We start from the raw sequence: 12,301 nt of genomic DNA, 5'->3' as shown, positions 1-12,301 counted from the left end.
CCTGTTCAGTTTTAATTGATCAATGAGTTCTCCAAATGAGGAGACATTAGTGACGCTCTCTACAAAGCCTGTCGAAAGCTTCATCTCCATAGCAACCACCAGACTGAGCTGGATGAACTGATCACCTGATTCAGTCTTCTAAAAGGTTGCCTGCTCCCTTACTTTTTATGGGTGCATGTATGCACGCTGAACAATGGCGTACATGAGGAACAGTTTACATTTAGTAAGATAATACTCAGAAGTAACAGATGACTTAGTTTTCCCAGGTAACGTTAATACAATGAAATAAAAACCCAGAATTTATACAGGACCTGACACAAAACCCACTGAAGTCAACAGAAAGACTCCCAACTAGATCAGGTCCGTAAAGAATGTTTTTACCCATTGAAGCAGGTGACAAGATATATCAATAATACGTATTTCGAGAAAATAGTTGGGAGTTGTTTTTGGAATCAGAGAAATTTTGGAACAGAGATAAAATGTTACTGTAGTGAAGCAAATTCTGAAACTCTTGAGTGTTTTTGTTTGAAATTTTCCAGTGCAACTGAACATGAGGGCCAACATTTTTAAAAATAGGAGCCTAAGGGTATGTCTACACTACGAGGGTAATTCGATTTTACTTAAATCGAATATGTGGAATCGATATTGCAAAGTCGAACGTGTGTGTCCACACTAAGGACACACTAAGGACAGTAATTCGACTTTGTGAGTCCACACTAAGGGGGCGAGCGTCGATATTGGAAGCGGTGCACTGTGGGCAGCTATCCCACAGTTCCCGCAGTCCCCGCTGCCCATCGGAATTCTGGGTCGATCCGCCAATGCCTTCTGGGTAAAAAAAATTTGTCGTCATCCGTCCGTCACTAACGCCCTCCCTCCCTCCATGAAAGCGCCGGCGGGAAATCAGTTCGCGCACTTTTCTGGTCAGTGACAGCGCGGACGCCACAGCACTGCGATCATGGATCACGCTGCGACCATCGCTGCACTTGTGGCCGTTCTCAACACCTCGCAGCTTATCATACACCTTTCCCTGAGGCAGATGCAGAGAAATCGGGCGAGGAGGCTACGGCACCGCCGTGAGAGCCTGAAGTCGGAGAGTGGCACAGAGCTGTCAGAAACCACGAGCCCCAGCGCCCAGGACATCACGGTGGCAATGGGGCATGTGGATTTTGTTGAACGGCGATTCTGGGCCCGGGAAACAAGCACGGACTGGTGGGACCGTATAGTGCTTCAGGTCTGGGATGAATCCCAGTGGCTGCGAAACTTTCGCATGCGGAAGGGGACTTTCCTCGAACTTTGTGAGTTGCTGTCCCCTGCCCTGAAGCGCAAGGACACCCGCATGCGAGCAGCCCTCACTGTCCAGAAGCGAGTGGCCATAGCCCTCTGGAAGCTTGCAACGCCGGACAGCTACCGGTCAGTCGCGAACCACTTTGGTGTGGGCAAATCTACCGTGGGGGTTGTTGTCATGCAAGTAGCCAAGGCAATCGTGAAGGTACTGCTCCCAAAGGTAGTGACCCTGGGAAACGCGCAGGTCATCATAGATGGCTTTGCCGCGATGGGATTCCCAAACTGCGGAGGGGCTATCGATGGGACTCACATCCCTATCCTGGGACCGGACCACCAGGCCAGCCAGTACATCAATAGAAAGGGCTACTTTTCAATGGTGCTGCAAGCACTGGTGGACCATCGGGGACGGTTTACAAACATCTACGTCGGATGGCCGGGCAAGGTTCATGACGCTCGCGTGTTCAGGAACTCTGGTCTGTTTAGACGGCTGCAGGAAGGTATTTACTTCCCAGACCACAAAATAACTCTTGGGGATGTGGAGATGCCTACAGTCATCCTCGGGGACCCAGCCTACCCGCTAATGCCCTGGCTCATGAAGCCCTATACTGGCGCCCTGGACACAGAAAAAGAACTGTTCAACTACCGTCTCAGCAAGTGCAGAATGGTGGTGGAGTGTGCTTTTGGCCGTCTCAAAGGGAGATGGAGAAGCTTACTCACTCGCTGTGATCTCAGTGAAACCAATATCCCCATCGTTATTGCAGCTTGTTGTGTGCTCCACAATCTATGTGAGAGCAAGGGGGAGACCTTTATGGCGGGGTGGGAGCTAGAGGCAAATAGCCTGGCTGCTGATTACGTCCAGCCAGACAGCCGGGCCATTAGAAGATCCCAGCGGGACGCCCTGTGCATCCGGGAGGCTTTGAAAGCTAGGTTCCTGAGTGAGCAGGGCAACCAGTGACTTTTCAGTTTGTGGACAGAGAAGCTGAACCTGCCCCCGTTTCTTTACCCAGTTCATTTTGACTATCCTCTCCAGTTACATACCCCCTTCACCCCCTTCCCCTTCCCAAAAAATAAAATCATTTCGATTTTGTTAATGAACAGCGTTGTCTGTATTGCTGTTTTCGCGGGAATATTTTAAACCGGGGACGCAGACTGTGGCGGGGGGCGGGTTCAGTGTTCTGATGCAAATGATGCTTCTAAACTCCCGGAATGACAGGCTCCGCACTGGTGGACTGGTTATTTCAATGGAGAACATGAAAAACACCTCCCAGACTGACCACGGTAACCAGTGACTGCACTGTGTATGTGTCCTGATGCTGGACCTGACACCGCCTCTGTACCCTGCTAAAGGTCACTGTCCTGCCCAATTACCAAGCCCCTTGCCCCCCTCCAGACAGACTCTCCCTCAAAAGAACCTGACTGAAACAGTAATGGAGAGAAACAAACATTTTATTGCGAACCAGACATGAAACGTGGGGTGTGAAACTTGGACGGGGGCTTCTGTGAGGTGGGTGGGAAAGGACTTATGAAATTTTGGGGAATGTCAGCCTTCTAGTGCTAGAGCAGTCTGCAGGGGTTGACTGAAAGTTTTAACGGCCCTTGCCGCCCCTCCTTCTTTGGAGTTTGGGTGAGGGTGGTGTGGGACTTGGTGGCGGGTGAGGGCGGTTACAGATAGACTGCAGCGGGGCTCTGTCCTCCTGCCTCCGGTCTTGCAGAACATCCACAAGGCGCCGGAGCGTGTCCGTTTGCTCCCTCATTAGTCCAAGCAGCTTTTCAGTAGCCTGTTGGTCCTCCTGACGCCACCTCTCCTCCCGTTCCATGACTGCTCGGTGCATTTGTGACAAGTTCTCCCTCCACTGTGTCTGCTGGGCTGCCTGGGCTCGGGAGCAGTCCATTAGTTCTGAGAACATGTCTTCACGCGTCTTCTTCTTCCTCCGCCTAATCTGCGCTAGCCTCTGGGAGTGTGCTGACAGGCTGGGTTGGGAGACAGTCGCAGATGTGTCTGTGTGAATTGTGAAAAGGGAGTGAATTCCTGAGACAGATAAATGAAATTGTATACAAAGAACCTAGTCTTTCTCTGTGAACAAGACCATGCACTGCACCTCTCACATGCGCACTCAGGACAAGGTCGAATTTTCGGCCGTCGCCTTCAGTGCCTGTGGACTTGCGGAGGTCTTGGACTGTTCAGAGAACTGTGGCTGGAGACCTGAACTTCTGGAGCGGGCAATAATGGTAAGCCGCAGACTTGTGGCTGCTTAAAACTCCAGCAGTAGCACTGGCCTCCTTTCACATTGAAAGCAATGCCAGTCTCTGCTGCCAGCAATCAGGACAGCATCAACTCTGCCCCTGTCCCACCCCCTCGCGGCTGTCCCAGGGAAAGATCCCTGTATGCTGCCCCTCTCCCTCCACCGCGTGGCTGTAAAGCAGTCCCAATACTAACATTCCCCTCCCTAATTCAAAGCAGGGCGTCATGAGCGACATCACCCTCCTGAGGATCCCGGACACCCAGAGAGAACGCATGCTGCGGGAAAGCATGCAGAAACCGGGGCCGTATGCCGCCATGCTATGTCGGGCCATGATCCCGGAGTACTTGATTGTGGCGTGGAGGGGGCATGTCTGCTACCACGGAGGGCCCACTAAGATCGCCCTACCCCGGAACCTGATCAACAGGCTTGAGCTCTACCTCCACGAGACCTACGAGGAGTTCTCCTACGAGGATTTCTCGTCGATCCCCGGCCACATTGACCGGATTTTCGCGTAGGTGCACTGGGACTATGGAGTGGAGCGTCTTGGGCCTGGGAATCATGCAGTAACGGACATTGTGAAAATTTTTTAAAACACTTGGGACTAAATTGAGAAGAGCCCAAGCCAGAGAAATCATGAAAACCCATTTGTTACCTTTGTAAATATTCCTGTTTTGTACCTGATTATTTTTTTACTAGTTTACAGAACTTTTATAAATGTACATTGTTAATAGTATAAATATTACCGTTCTGTTTTAAATAAATGTTTACATGTTTACAGCACTTACTGCTTGATCCTTCCCCTGATTCTGTGTCCGGGGTAAGGGATGGGGACGGTTGGTACGGGATCTCGGTAAGGGTGATGAAGAGCTCCTGGCTGTCGGGGAACTCAGCGGTGCCAGCGCTGTCGACTGCCTCGTCCTCCTCATCTCCTTCTTCATCTTCCCCGTCCGCTGTCATGTCCGACGAGGAACCGGCCGCGGACATGATCCCATCCTCGGAGTCCACGGTCAGGGGTGGGGTAGTGGTGGCGGCCGCTCCCAGGATGGAATGCAGTGCCTCGTAGAAACGGGATGTGTGGGGCTGGGATCCGGAGCGTCCGTTAGCCTCTTTTGTTTTTTGGTAGCCTTGTCTCAGCTCCTTGATTTTCACGCGGCACTGCGTTGCATCCCGGCTGTAGCCTCTCTCTGCCATGGCTTTGGAGATCTTCTCGTAGATCTTAGCATTCCTTCTTTTGGAGCGCAGCTCTGAAAGCACGGACTCATCGCCCCACACTGCGATGAGATCCAAGACTTCCCGATCAGTCCATGCTGGGGCCCTCTTTCTATTAGATTGCACGGCCATCTCTGCTGGAGAGCTCTGCATAGTTGCCACTGCTGCTGAGCTCCCCTCGATGTCCAAAGAGGAACTGAGATTCAAACTGCCCAGACAGGAAAATGAAAATGAATTCAAATTTTCCCGGGGGTGTGGCTGGTCAGAGCATCCGAGCTCGGACTGCTGTCCAGAGCGTCAACAGAGTGGTGCACTGTGGGATAGCTCCCGGAGCTATTACCGTCGATTTCCATCCACACCTAGCCTAATTCGATATGGCCATGTCGAATTTAGCGCTAATCCTCTCGTTGGGGAGGATTACAGAAATCGATTTAAAGAGAGCTTTATGTCGAACTAAATGGCTTCCTGGTGTGGACGGGTGCAGGGTTAATTCGATATAACGGCGCTAAAGTCGACATAAAAGCCTAGTGTAGACCAGGCCTAAGAAAAATATGGTCAGATTTTCAAAAGTGCTGAGGATTCACAAACCCTAATGGGAGCTGATGTGTGCTCAGCCCTTCTGAAAATCTGGCTGTACCTTTATCTCCCCCAGATACAAATTAAGGAGGTTAAATTTAGGCTCCTGCATTTTAAAATCTTTGCCTAAGCCCTTCAAGGCTGGCTGAGAAGAGATTTGAGTAGTTGTTCTTTTGCCTCCCTGCCAGCCAGCCTGCAGTAAGTGAACTGAACAGTTGTATGTGAAGAAGGGGAAATGGAGGTAGTGGCCAAGCAGCACTAAAAGGGAGGAGAGGTACAGAAATACTCTGCCACACAGGGAAAGAGAATTGCCCAGAGGGCAGCCAAGACAAATCAAGCCGCAGAGGACGTGCCCAGCCAAGGAGCAATGAACCTAAAGTTTGTTTGTTTTTTAAATCAACAAACTCCAACATATAAAAGGGCCTTGTCCTCTACTCTGTCCCCATTTCTCTATAGTTGCTATCCTAACGGCCAGCTGGGCAGTCCTGTAAATTAGATGGAATAAAATCAGTGTGACAACCACCATCTCAGATGACACACCGGCAACTGAACGGAAAGCATGAGCGGTTAGAGTTTCAGCTGAAGAGACAAGGCTCTTTAGTTGGGACTATAAGACTTATATCCTTTGGGGATTGGGCAGAGGGGACCTGTAACACACACTCCCCAGAAAGTTATACCAACATAGGTTTTCGCAGGATTCTGTACCTGGAAAGAGGAGGTCCTCTGTCTTGGGATGTTTGGGATGACACACTTCCATCAAAGGAGTTTCCCCGATGACAGCCTGAAACAGTGGCCCTGGGAGGCACAGCATCTGGCTGGGCTGTTTCACACACCACCTGAAGTCCCTTAGGATATTTTCAGTATAGAGAAATAAGTTTAAAAACGGATTTGGATCTTCCACATTAGCCCTCTTACTATGATGAGTACTTATATAATAGTATTATTTATACTAAGATAGCATTGAGGGGACTCGATCAGGATTGGGGCTCCAATGTCCTAGACACCATGCAAACACATGGTTTTCATTCCAGACAGTGTATAAACTAAGGCCCCAGTCCTATAAACTATTCCACCTGGGCAGACCCTTAAACCTGCATGGAGTTCCATTTACTTCAATGGAAAGTTATTTGTTGCTTTCAAGGTCAGGGCCTAATGCAAGATAAGACATTACAAGTGATGATATGTTGTTGTTATTAATTATTATTAATAATATTAATAATATGGGGGAAGGGAGGGCAGAGGATAACAGCAATTTGAACATGCAGTAATTTAGGCTGGATAGTGCACACCTTGATGGCTCCAAATCATCCAAAAAGGTGTGTTTATTTAAATGAAAATGGAGGGCACTGGCCCTCTCTTCTTAGCTCTGCCATGTGTCTTTACAATATTGATGATGGCTTGTTTTCTCCTTTTATATAGGTTCTGTAAGCTTTATATTGTTTCTTTGCCCTGGGCCCCAACCTCATTCTTTGCAGGGGGTAGGCCTTGGAAATGATAAAACCAATTATAAAACACACAATTCAATAAAAGCATTAAGAGGCTTTGGAGACCTGCATAGTAACTGCAACTGTCATTCCAAAATTCCCTGCAAAAGACCCCTTCTCCACCCCATCAATTTAAAAAAAATATCTCCCCACAGCTCCCCACTCTTGCTTGTCTAGCCACAGGCCCACCTCTGTGTGTCCAGTGTCCAGATTAGGGGATTCACAAGACAGGCTCTGGTTGCTAGTAGGAGAACTTCTCTTGGCTGGGATGAAAATAAAAAGAGAAATTTAAAAAATGTAATGCACATGTTGTATTCATCAAACAAATAAGCTATTTGCTATTGTAAAAAATGGCACTCCCCTCACTGTAACATTACTAGACGTTAGCTACACCTGTTGGAAATTATAGTTGGCTGGCAATTTTCTGTTGATTTTTTTTTTTTTTGGCACAGGAAGCACAGTTATCACAAAATCAAAATTTCCTGGGGGAATTGGTGCCCCTTGCAAAATAATTTTGGTTTGTTGAGCTGAACTGAAACATTTCATTCCAAGACAGTTTGACATTAAATTGCATCTGTCTAGTGTGCCACAGTAACTCAAGGGCGCTGTAGTTCAGGTGCTTCATGCTCCAGTTCTCTCATGGGTTGGGCTCTGTCAGGGTTCCTTCCCCACTCTGAACTCTAGGGTACAGATGTGGGGACCCGCATGAAAGCCCCCTAAGCTTATTTCTACCAGCTAGGTTAAAACCTGGTATGCTGCCACCACCAAGTGATTTAACAAGAAACAGGGAAAGGACCACTTGGAGTTCCTCTTCCCCCAAAATATCCCCTCAAACCCTTACACCCCCTTTCTTGGGGAGGCTTGAGAATAATATCCTAACCAATTGGTTACAAAGTGATCAAAGACCCAAACCCCTGGGTCTTTGGACAATGGAAAAATCAGTCAGGTTCTTAAAAGAAGGATTTTATTAAAAGAAAATGTAAAAATCATCTCTGTAAATCAGGATGGAAAATAACTTTACAGGGTAATCAGATTCAAAGACCCCAGAGGAACCCCCTCTAGCCTTAGTTTCAAAGTTACAACAAAACAGGGATAAACTTCCCTGTAGCAAAGGTAAAATTCACAAGTTGAGAAAACAAAGATAAACTAATACGCCTTGCCTGGCTGTTACTTACTTGTTTGAAATATGAGAGACTTGTTCAGAAAGATTTGGAGAACATGGGTTGATGTCCAGTCCCTCTTAGTCCCAAGAGCAAACACCACCAAAACAAAGAGCACAAACAAAAGCCTTTCCCCCTCCCAAGATTTGAAAGTATCTTGTCCCCTTATTGGTCCTTTGGGTCAGGTGTCAGCCAGGTTACCTGAGCTTCTTAACCCTTTACAGGTAAAAGGATTCTGGTGCCTCTGGCCAGGAGGGATTTTATAGTATTGTATACAGGAGGGTTGTTACCCTTCCCTTTATAGTTATGACAGGCTCCTTGGCCAGACTACTACTACCAGGATGAACTTCGGTCTCCTCTCTGATGGAGCCACATGACTCATGGGAGTTTGTGTTGTATCCTGGGAGAGGTAGTCTGGCCAGGGAGTACAGCCCATAGATAAGAATGGGGGCATGAAGCATCTTAACTACCATTCCCATGAGGAACCATGGCAGATGCAACTTAATGTCAAACTGACTCAATATGAAATGTTTTGACATTTCCAAATTGGAATTTTTGACTTCATGAAAAATTTCAGATTTTTACTGTTCTTCCCAATTCAGGATGAAAACAACTGTCAAGATGTTGTAATTTTCCATGGGATTAAAAAAAAAAAATCCAATGTTTGGTCAACTTCATGGTGAACGTTTTCAAAATGTAACATTTTATATGTCAGAATCAACCACTGAAGTCATGTTAGGGCCTGAACCAAAGCCCACTGAAATCAGTGGAAAGAGACTCTCATTGATCTCAGTGGACTTTGCATCAGACCCTTTGAGAAAGATACTGAGCTGAGATTTTGTGTTGCACCTCCAGGACGAAAAAATACTTAACAGGGTATAAGTGAGGACAAAGGCCCAGATCTTATAAGGTATTTAGTCTCTTAACTTCAATTTATTTCAATACCTGCATATACTCTACATATACCCTGAAATCAGTTGGAGTTAGGCGCTTACAAACTTTTGAGGATCTGGACTCAAAAGACATACAAGGACTTGGGGAACCATAAAGAGCTGATTCGTATCTCATTTATGCTGATGTAAATAAGGAGCAACTACACTGAAGCATGCGAGATCAGATCAAGATCCTACGTCATCATCTTGGCTAGGCCTTTTGAAACAATCCCATGTTATTATAATACTACAAAATCAGGATTTGGGTTAGGAAGAGCATCTGTATCATTGACTATCCCTTTGCTACCAATAGTATGTGGCTGCTAGCCTCTGTATTTTCCTCATCAGCATCAAGCTGTTGCCAAACACTGTCTCTACTTCTTCTTAGAAACGTGTACGTGGAAACAGACGTGTGAAATTGACAGGAAATGATCTAGCTTCCTTCTAAATTTATGCAAATATTGATGGCATTGAGGGAAAGAGTCTTAAAATATTGTCCAAGGATTCAAATTATTCCTGTAATTTTAAAATATTCCACAGAGATAAAATCTACAGGAAATATTAAAGGATTTATTTTAATCTAAGGGCAATTTAAAATGTATGGTTCAACTCCTCAGCTGGTGTAGCTCCGCTAAAGTAAACAGAAATACAATTTACACCAGTTTAGAATCTACTATGAGACTTTTTTTCTTTTTCTCTCATATATAGGAAGCCTGTATGATTAGGCTTCTGAGGGCTGGTCCACACTGGGGCGGGGGATCGATATAGGAAACGCAACTTCAGCTACGAGAATAGCGTAGCTGAAGTCGACGTTTCCTATATCGAACTAAAAGTACTTACTTCGGGTCCACGCGGCGCAGGCAGGCTCCCCCGTCGACAGCGCTTCCTCCTCTCGGCGAGCAGGCGTTCCGCAGTCGATGGGGGAGCGCTTCTGGGATCGATTTATCGCGTCCAGATGAGACGCGATAAATCGATCCCAGAAGATCGATCTCTACCCGCCGAATTAGGCGGGTAGTGTGGACCAGCCCTGAGATTAAGTCAGCTGGCATTACAGTAGATACAGGGCATTACATGAGAAGTAGTATCAATACAGGTCTGACACTTCTATCATATACATTTACTTACTTGTCAACACACAGAAATTGTACCAGTTTAAATAAAGGTGTGATGTTAAACTGATTTAGTAAAACAAATGCAGGTTAAATGTATATAAAACAGATTCAAACCCATGTAAGAGAGTCCACACACAAAGTTGCATTGATTTAATCAAGATGGATTAAAATTGCGCCTTTAGTTAAACTGGTGCAATTTGTATGGGTAGACCAGGACTAAGAGTAGAGAGACTAAAAATTGGGTAACCATAGCAATAAATCTGATTGAATTGATTTTGATCCTGGTGTAAATGGTGCAGCTCCCATTGACGTTAATGGGAGACTCATCTTATTATGTCAGGATGATTTTGTCCCATTAGTTTTAATGGGAATTGGACTGAGGGCTTCTCTACATTCAGCAGTTGTACCAGTTTATCTAAATAGGTTAAATTTAGTTAAAATCGGTGCCATTTCTGCATGTAGACTTGGCCATGAAGAGAGGGTTTATTTTGGTAAGGCACAAAAATAAAACAAAAACACAGGACTGTACACAGATCCTGCACGCATGGCAAATGGGGCTCAGATAACCGTACCACAAGGAAGAGAATTTCCGATGCTTAACATCTGTGACTACACAGCAAAGTCACGCACCTGTAATAATGTTCCTGATTGGCTTTACCAGAGCGGTGAAGGCAGAAACCTCAGGCTGCCTGTGCTCCCACATGGGTTGCCAAATAACAAGGCCACTGGCCAGCCGAAAAGTCAGGTCAGACTCCTAGAAAGACACAATGGGATCATCATACCATATGTGGATTAGTCAGGCTGTCACAGAAGAGCATTGTTTTCTGTGTGTGCTGATGTCCCTCCTACTGTGACATGGACCTTGAAAGCAACAACAATGATCACACCCTGTTTGTGTGCAATAAGTCAAAAGGTCACTACTGTAACTATTCAAAGAAGGCATAAATACCTACCCAATGGTCTAGTAATAAAGCAACGTGGAATTCTCAGTACAAAGCTAAGTAAAGGGCCTTTGTGCCCAGACCACAGTTATACTGATCAAAACCTGTGTTTTCCAGGATCTCTGCTACTACTGAAAAACCTACCTACCATTGCAGCAAAATCCTTTGTACTCATTATTCTGCTTATTGCTTTAGATCATTTAGTATGTAAATCTTTCCTTTAAGCTCCCTTTTCCTACAATGCCCCTGGACAGAAAGGCATTTCTTAACCATGAATGGGAGTCAACCAGACTGAGCTAAATTCCACAATCCTTGCTCCAGCTCTGAACCAGTGAGGGGCTCATGTCCTCAGGACTCACTGATTTCAATGAGAGCGGCAGGTACTCAACACCTCTGATAATCAGGCCACTTATGTAGGTGCTAAATATTGATGCAGGTGCTTCACTTTGGATATTCTTGCCTTAGTGTCTGCCCAGTTCTAAAACCCTTACTCATATCATTGGAATTACTTTTGATACTTTTACTTAAGGTACTATACTTTTAGTAAAAGATGGGTGTACAACTGGTTAAAACACTGTACTCAAAGAGTAGTAATCAATGGTTCACTGTCAATGTTGTTTCTAGTGGGATCCTGCAGAGGTCTGTCCTGGGTCCAGTACTATTCAAAATTTCCAATAATGATTTGGTTAATGGAGTGGAGAGTATGCTTATACAATTTGTAGATAACACCAATCTGGAAGGGGTTGTAAACGCTTTGGAGGACAGGATTAGAATACAAAATGACCTTGACAAATTGGAGAATTTGAAATCAACAAGATGCAATTCAATAAAGACAAATGCAAAGTACTACATACAGGAAGGAAAAATCAAATACACAAATGCAAAATGGGGAATAACTGGCTAGGCAGTAGTATTGCTGAAAAGGATCTGGGGGTTAGAGAGGATCACAAATTCATAATCAACAACGTGATGCAATTGTGAAAAAGACTAATATTCTGGGGTGTATTAACAGGAGTGTCCTCTGCAAGAGCTGGGAGGTAACTGTCCCTCTCTGCTTGGCACTAATGAGGACTCGATGGGAGTACTGTGCCCAGCTTGGGCACTACAATTTAAAAAAGATGTGGACGAAGAAGAGACAGTCCAGCAGAGAGCAACAAAAATGATAAAAAGGTTAGAAAACCTGGCTATGAGGAAAGGTTAAAAAAACTGGGCATGTTTAGTCTTGAGAAAAGAAGACTGAAGGAGAACCCGATAACCATCTTCAAATATGTTAAGGGCTGTTACAAAGAGGGCAGTAATCAATTGTTCTCCATGTCTGCTGAAGGTAGGACAAGAAGAAATTGGCTTAATCTGAAGCAAG

General features: G+C 45.7%; 1 protein-coding gene across 2 annotated transcripts in view; it reads right to left on the bottom strand.

The window, feature by feature from the left end:
* Nucleotides 1-12,301, bottom strand: part of UNC80 (unc-80 homolog, NALCN channel complex subunit) — a 175,350-nt gene that overhangs the window by 146,505 nt on the left and 16,544 nt on the right. For both annotated transcript variants that reach the window (XM_026647781.1, XM_026647782.1), the window contains exons 5-7: nucleotides 10,631-10,754; nucleotides 6,986-7,059; nucleotides 6,018-6,157 (exon numbers count right to left, since the gene is read on the bottom strand). In XM_026647781.1, coding sequence (XP_026503566.1) covers nucleotides 6,018-6,157; nucleotides 6,986-7,059; nucleotides 10,631-10,754 — 338 coding nt within the window. The remainder of the gene's footprint in view (nucleotides 1-6,017; nucleotides 6,158-6,985; nucleotides 7,060-10,630; nucleotides 10,755-12,301) is intronic.

The sequence above is a fragment of the Terrapene carolina genome, unplaced genomic scaffold (genome assembly GCF_002925995.2).
Source record: "Terrapene carolina triunguis isolate 2854851 unplaced genomic scaffold, T_m_triunguis-2.0 Scaffold62, whole genome shotgun sequence".
NCBI lineage: Eukaryota > Metazoa > Chordata > Testudines > Emydidae > Terrapene > Terrapene triunguis.
The sequence above is the reverse complement of the archived record's forward strand: the minus strand, read 5'-3'. Positions and strand labels throughout refer to the sequence as shown.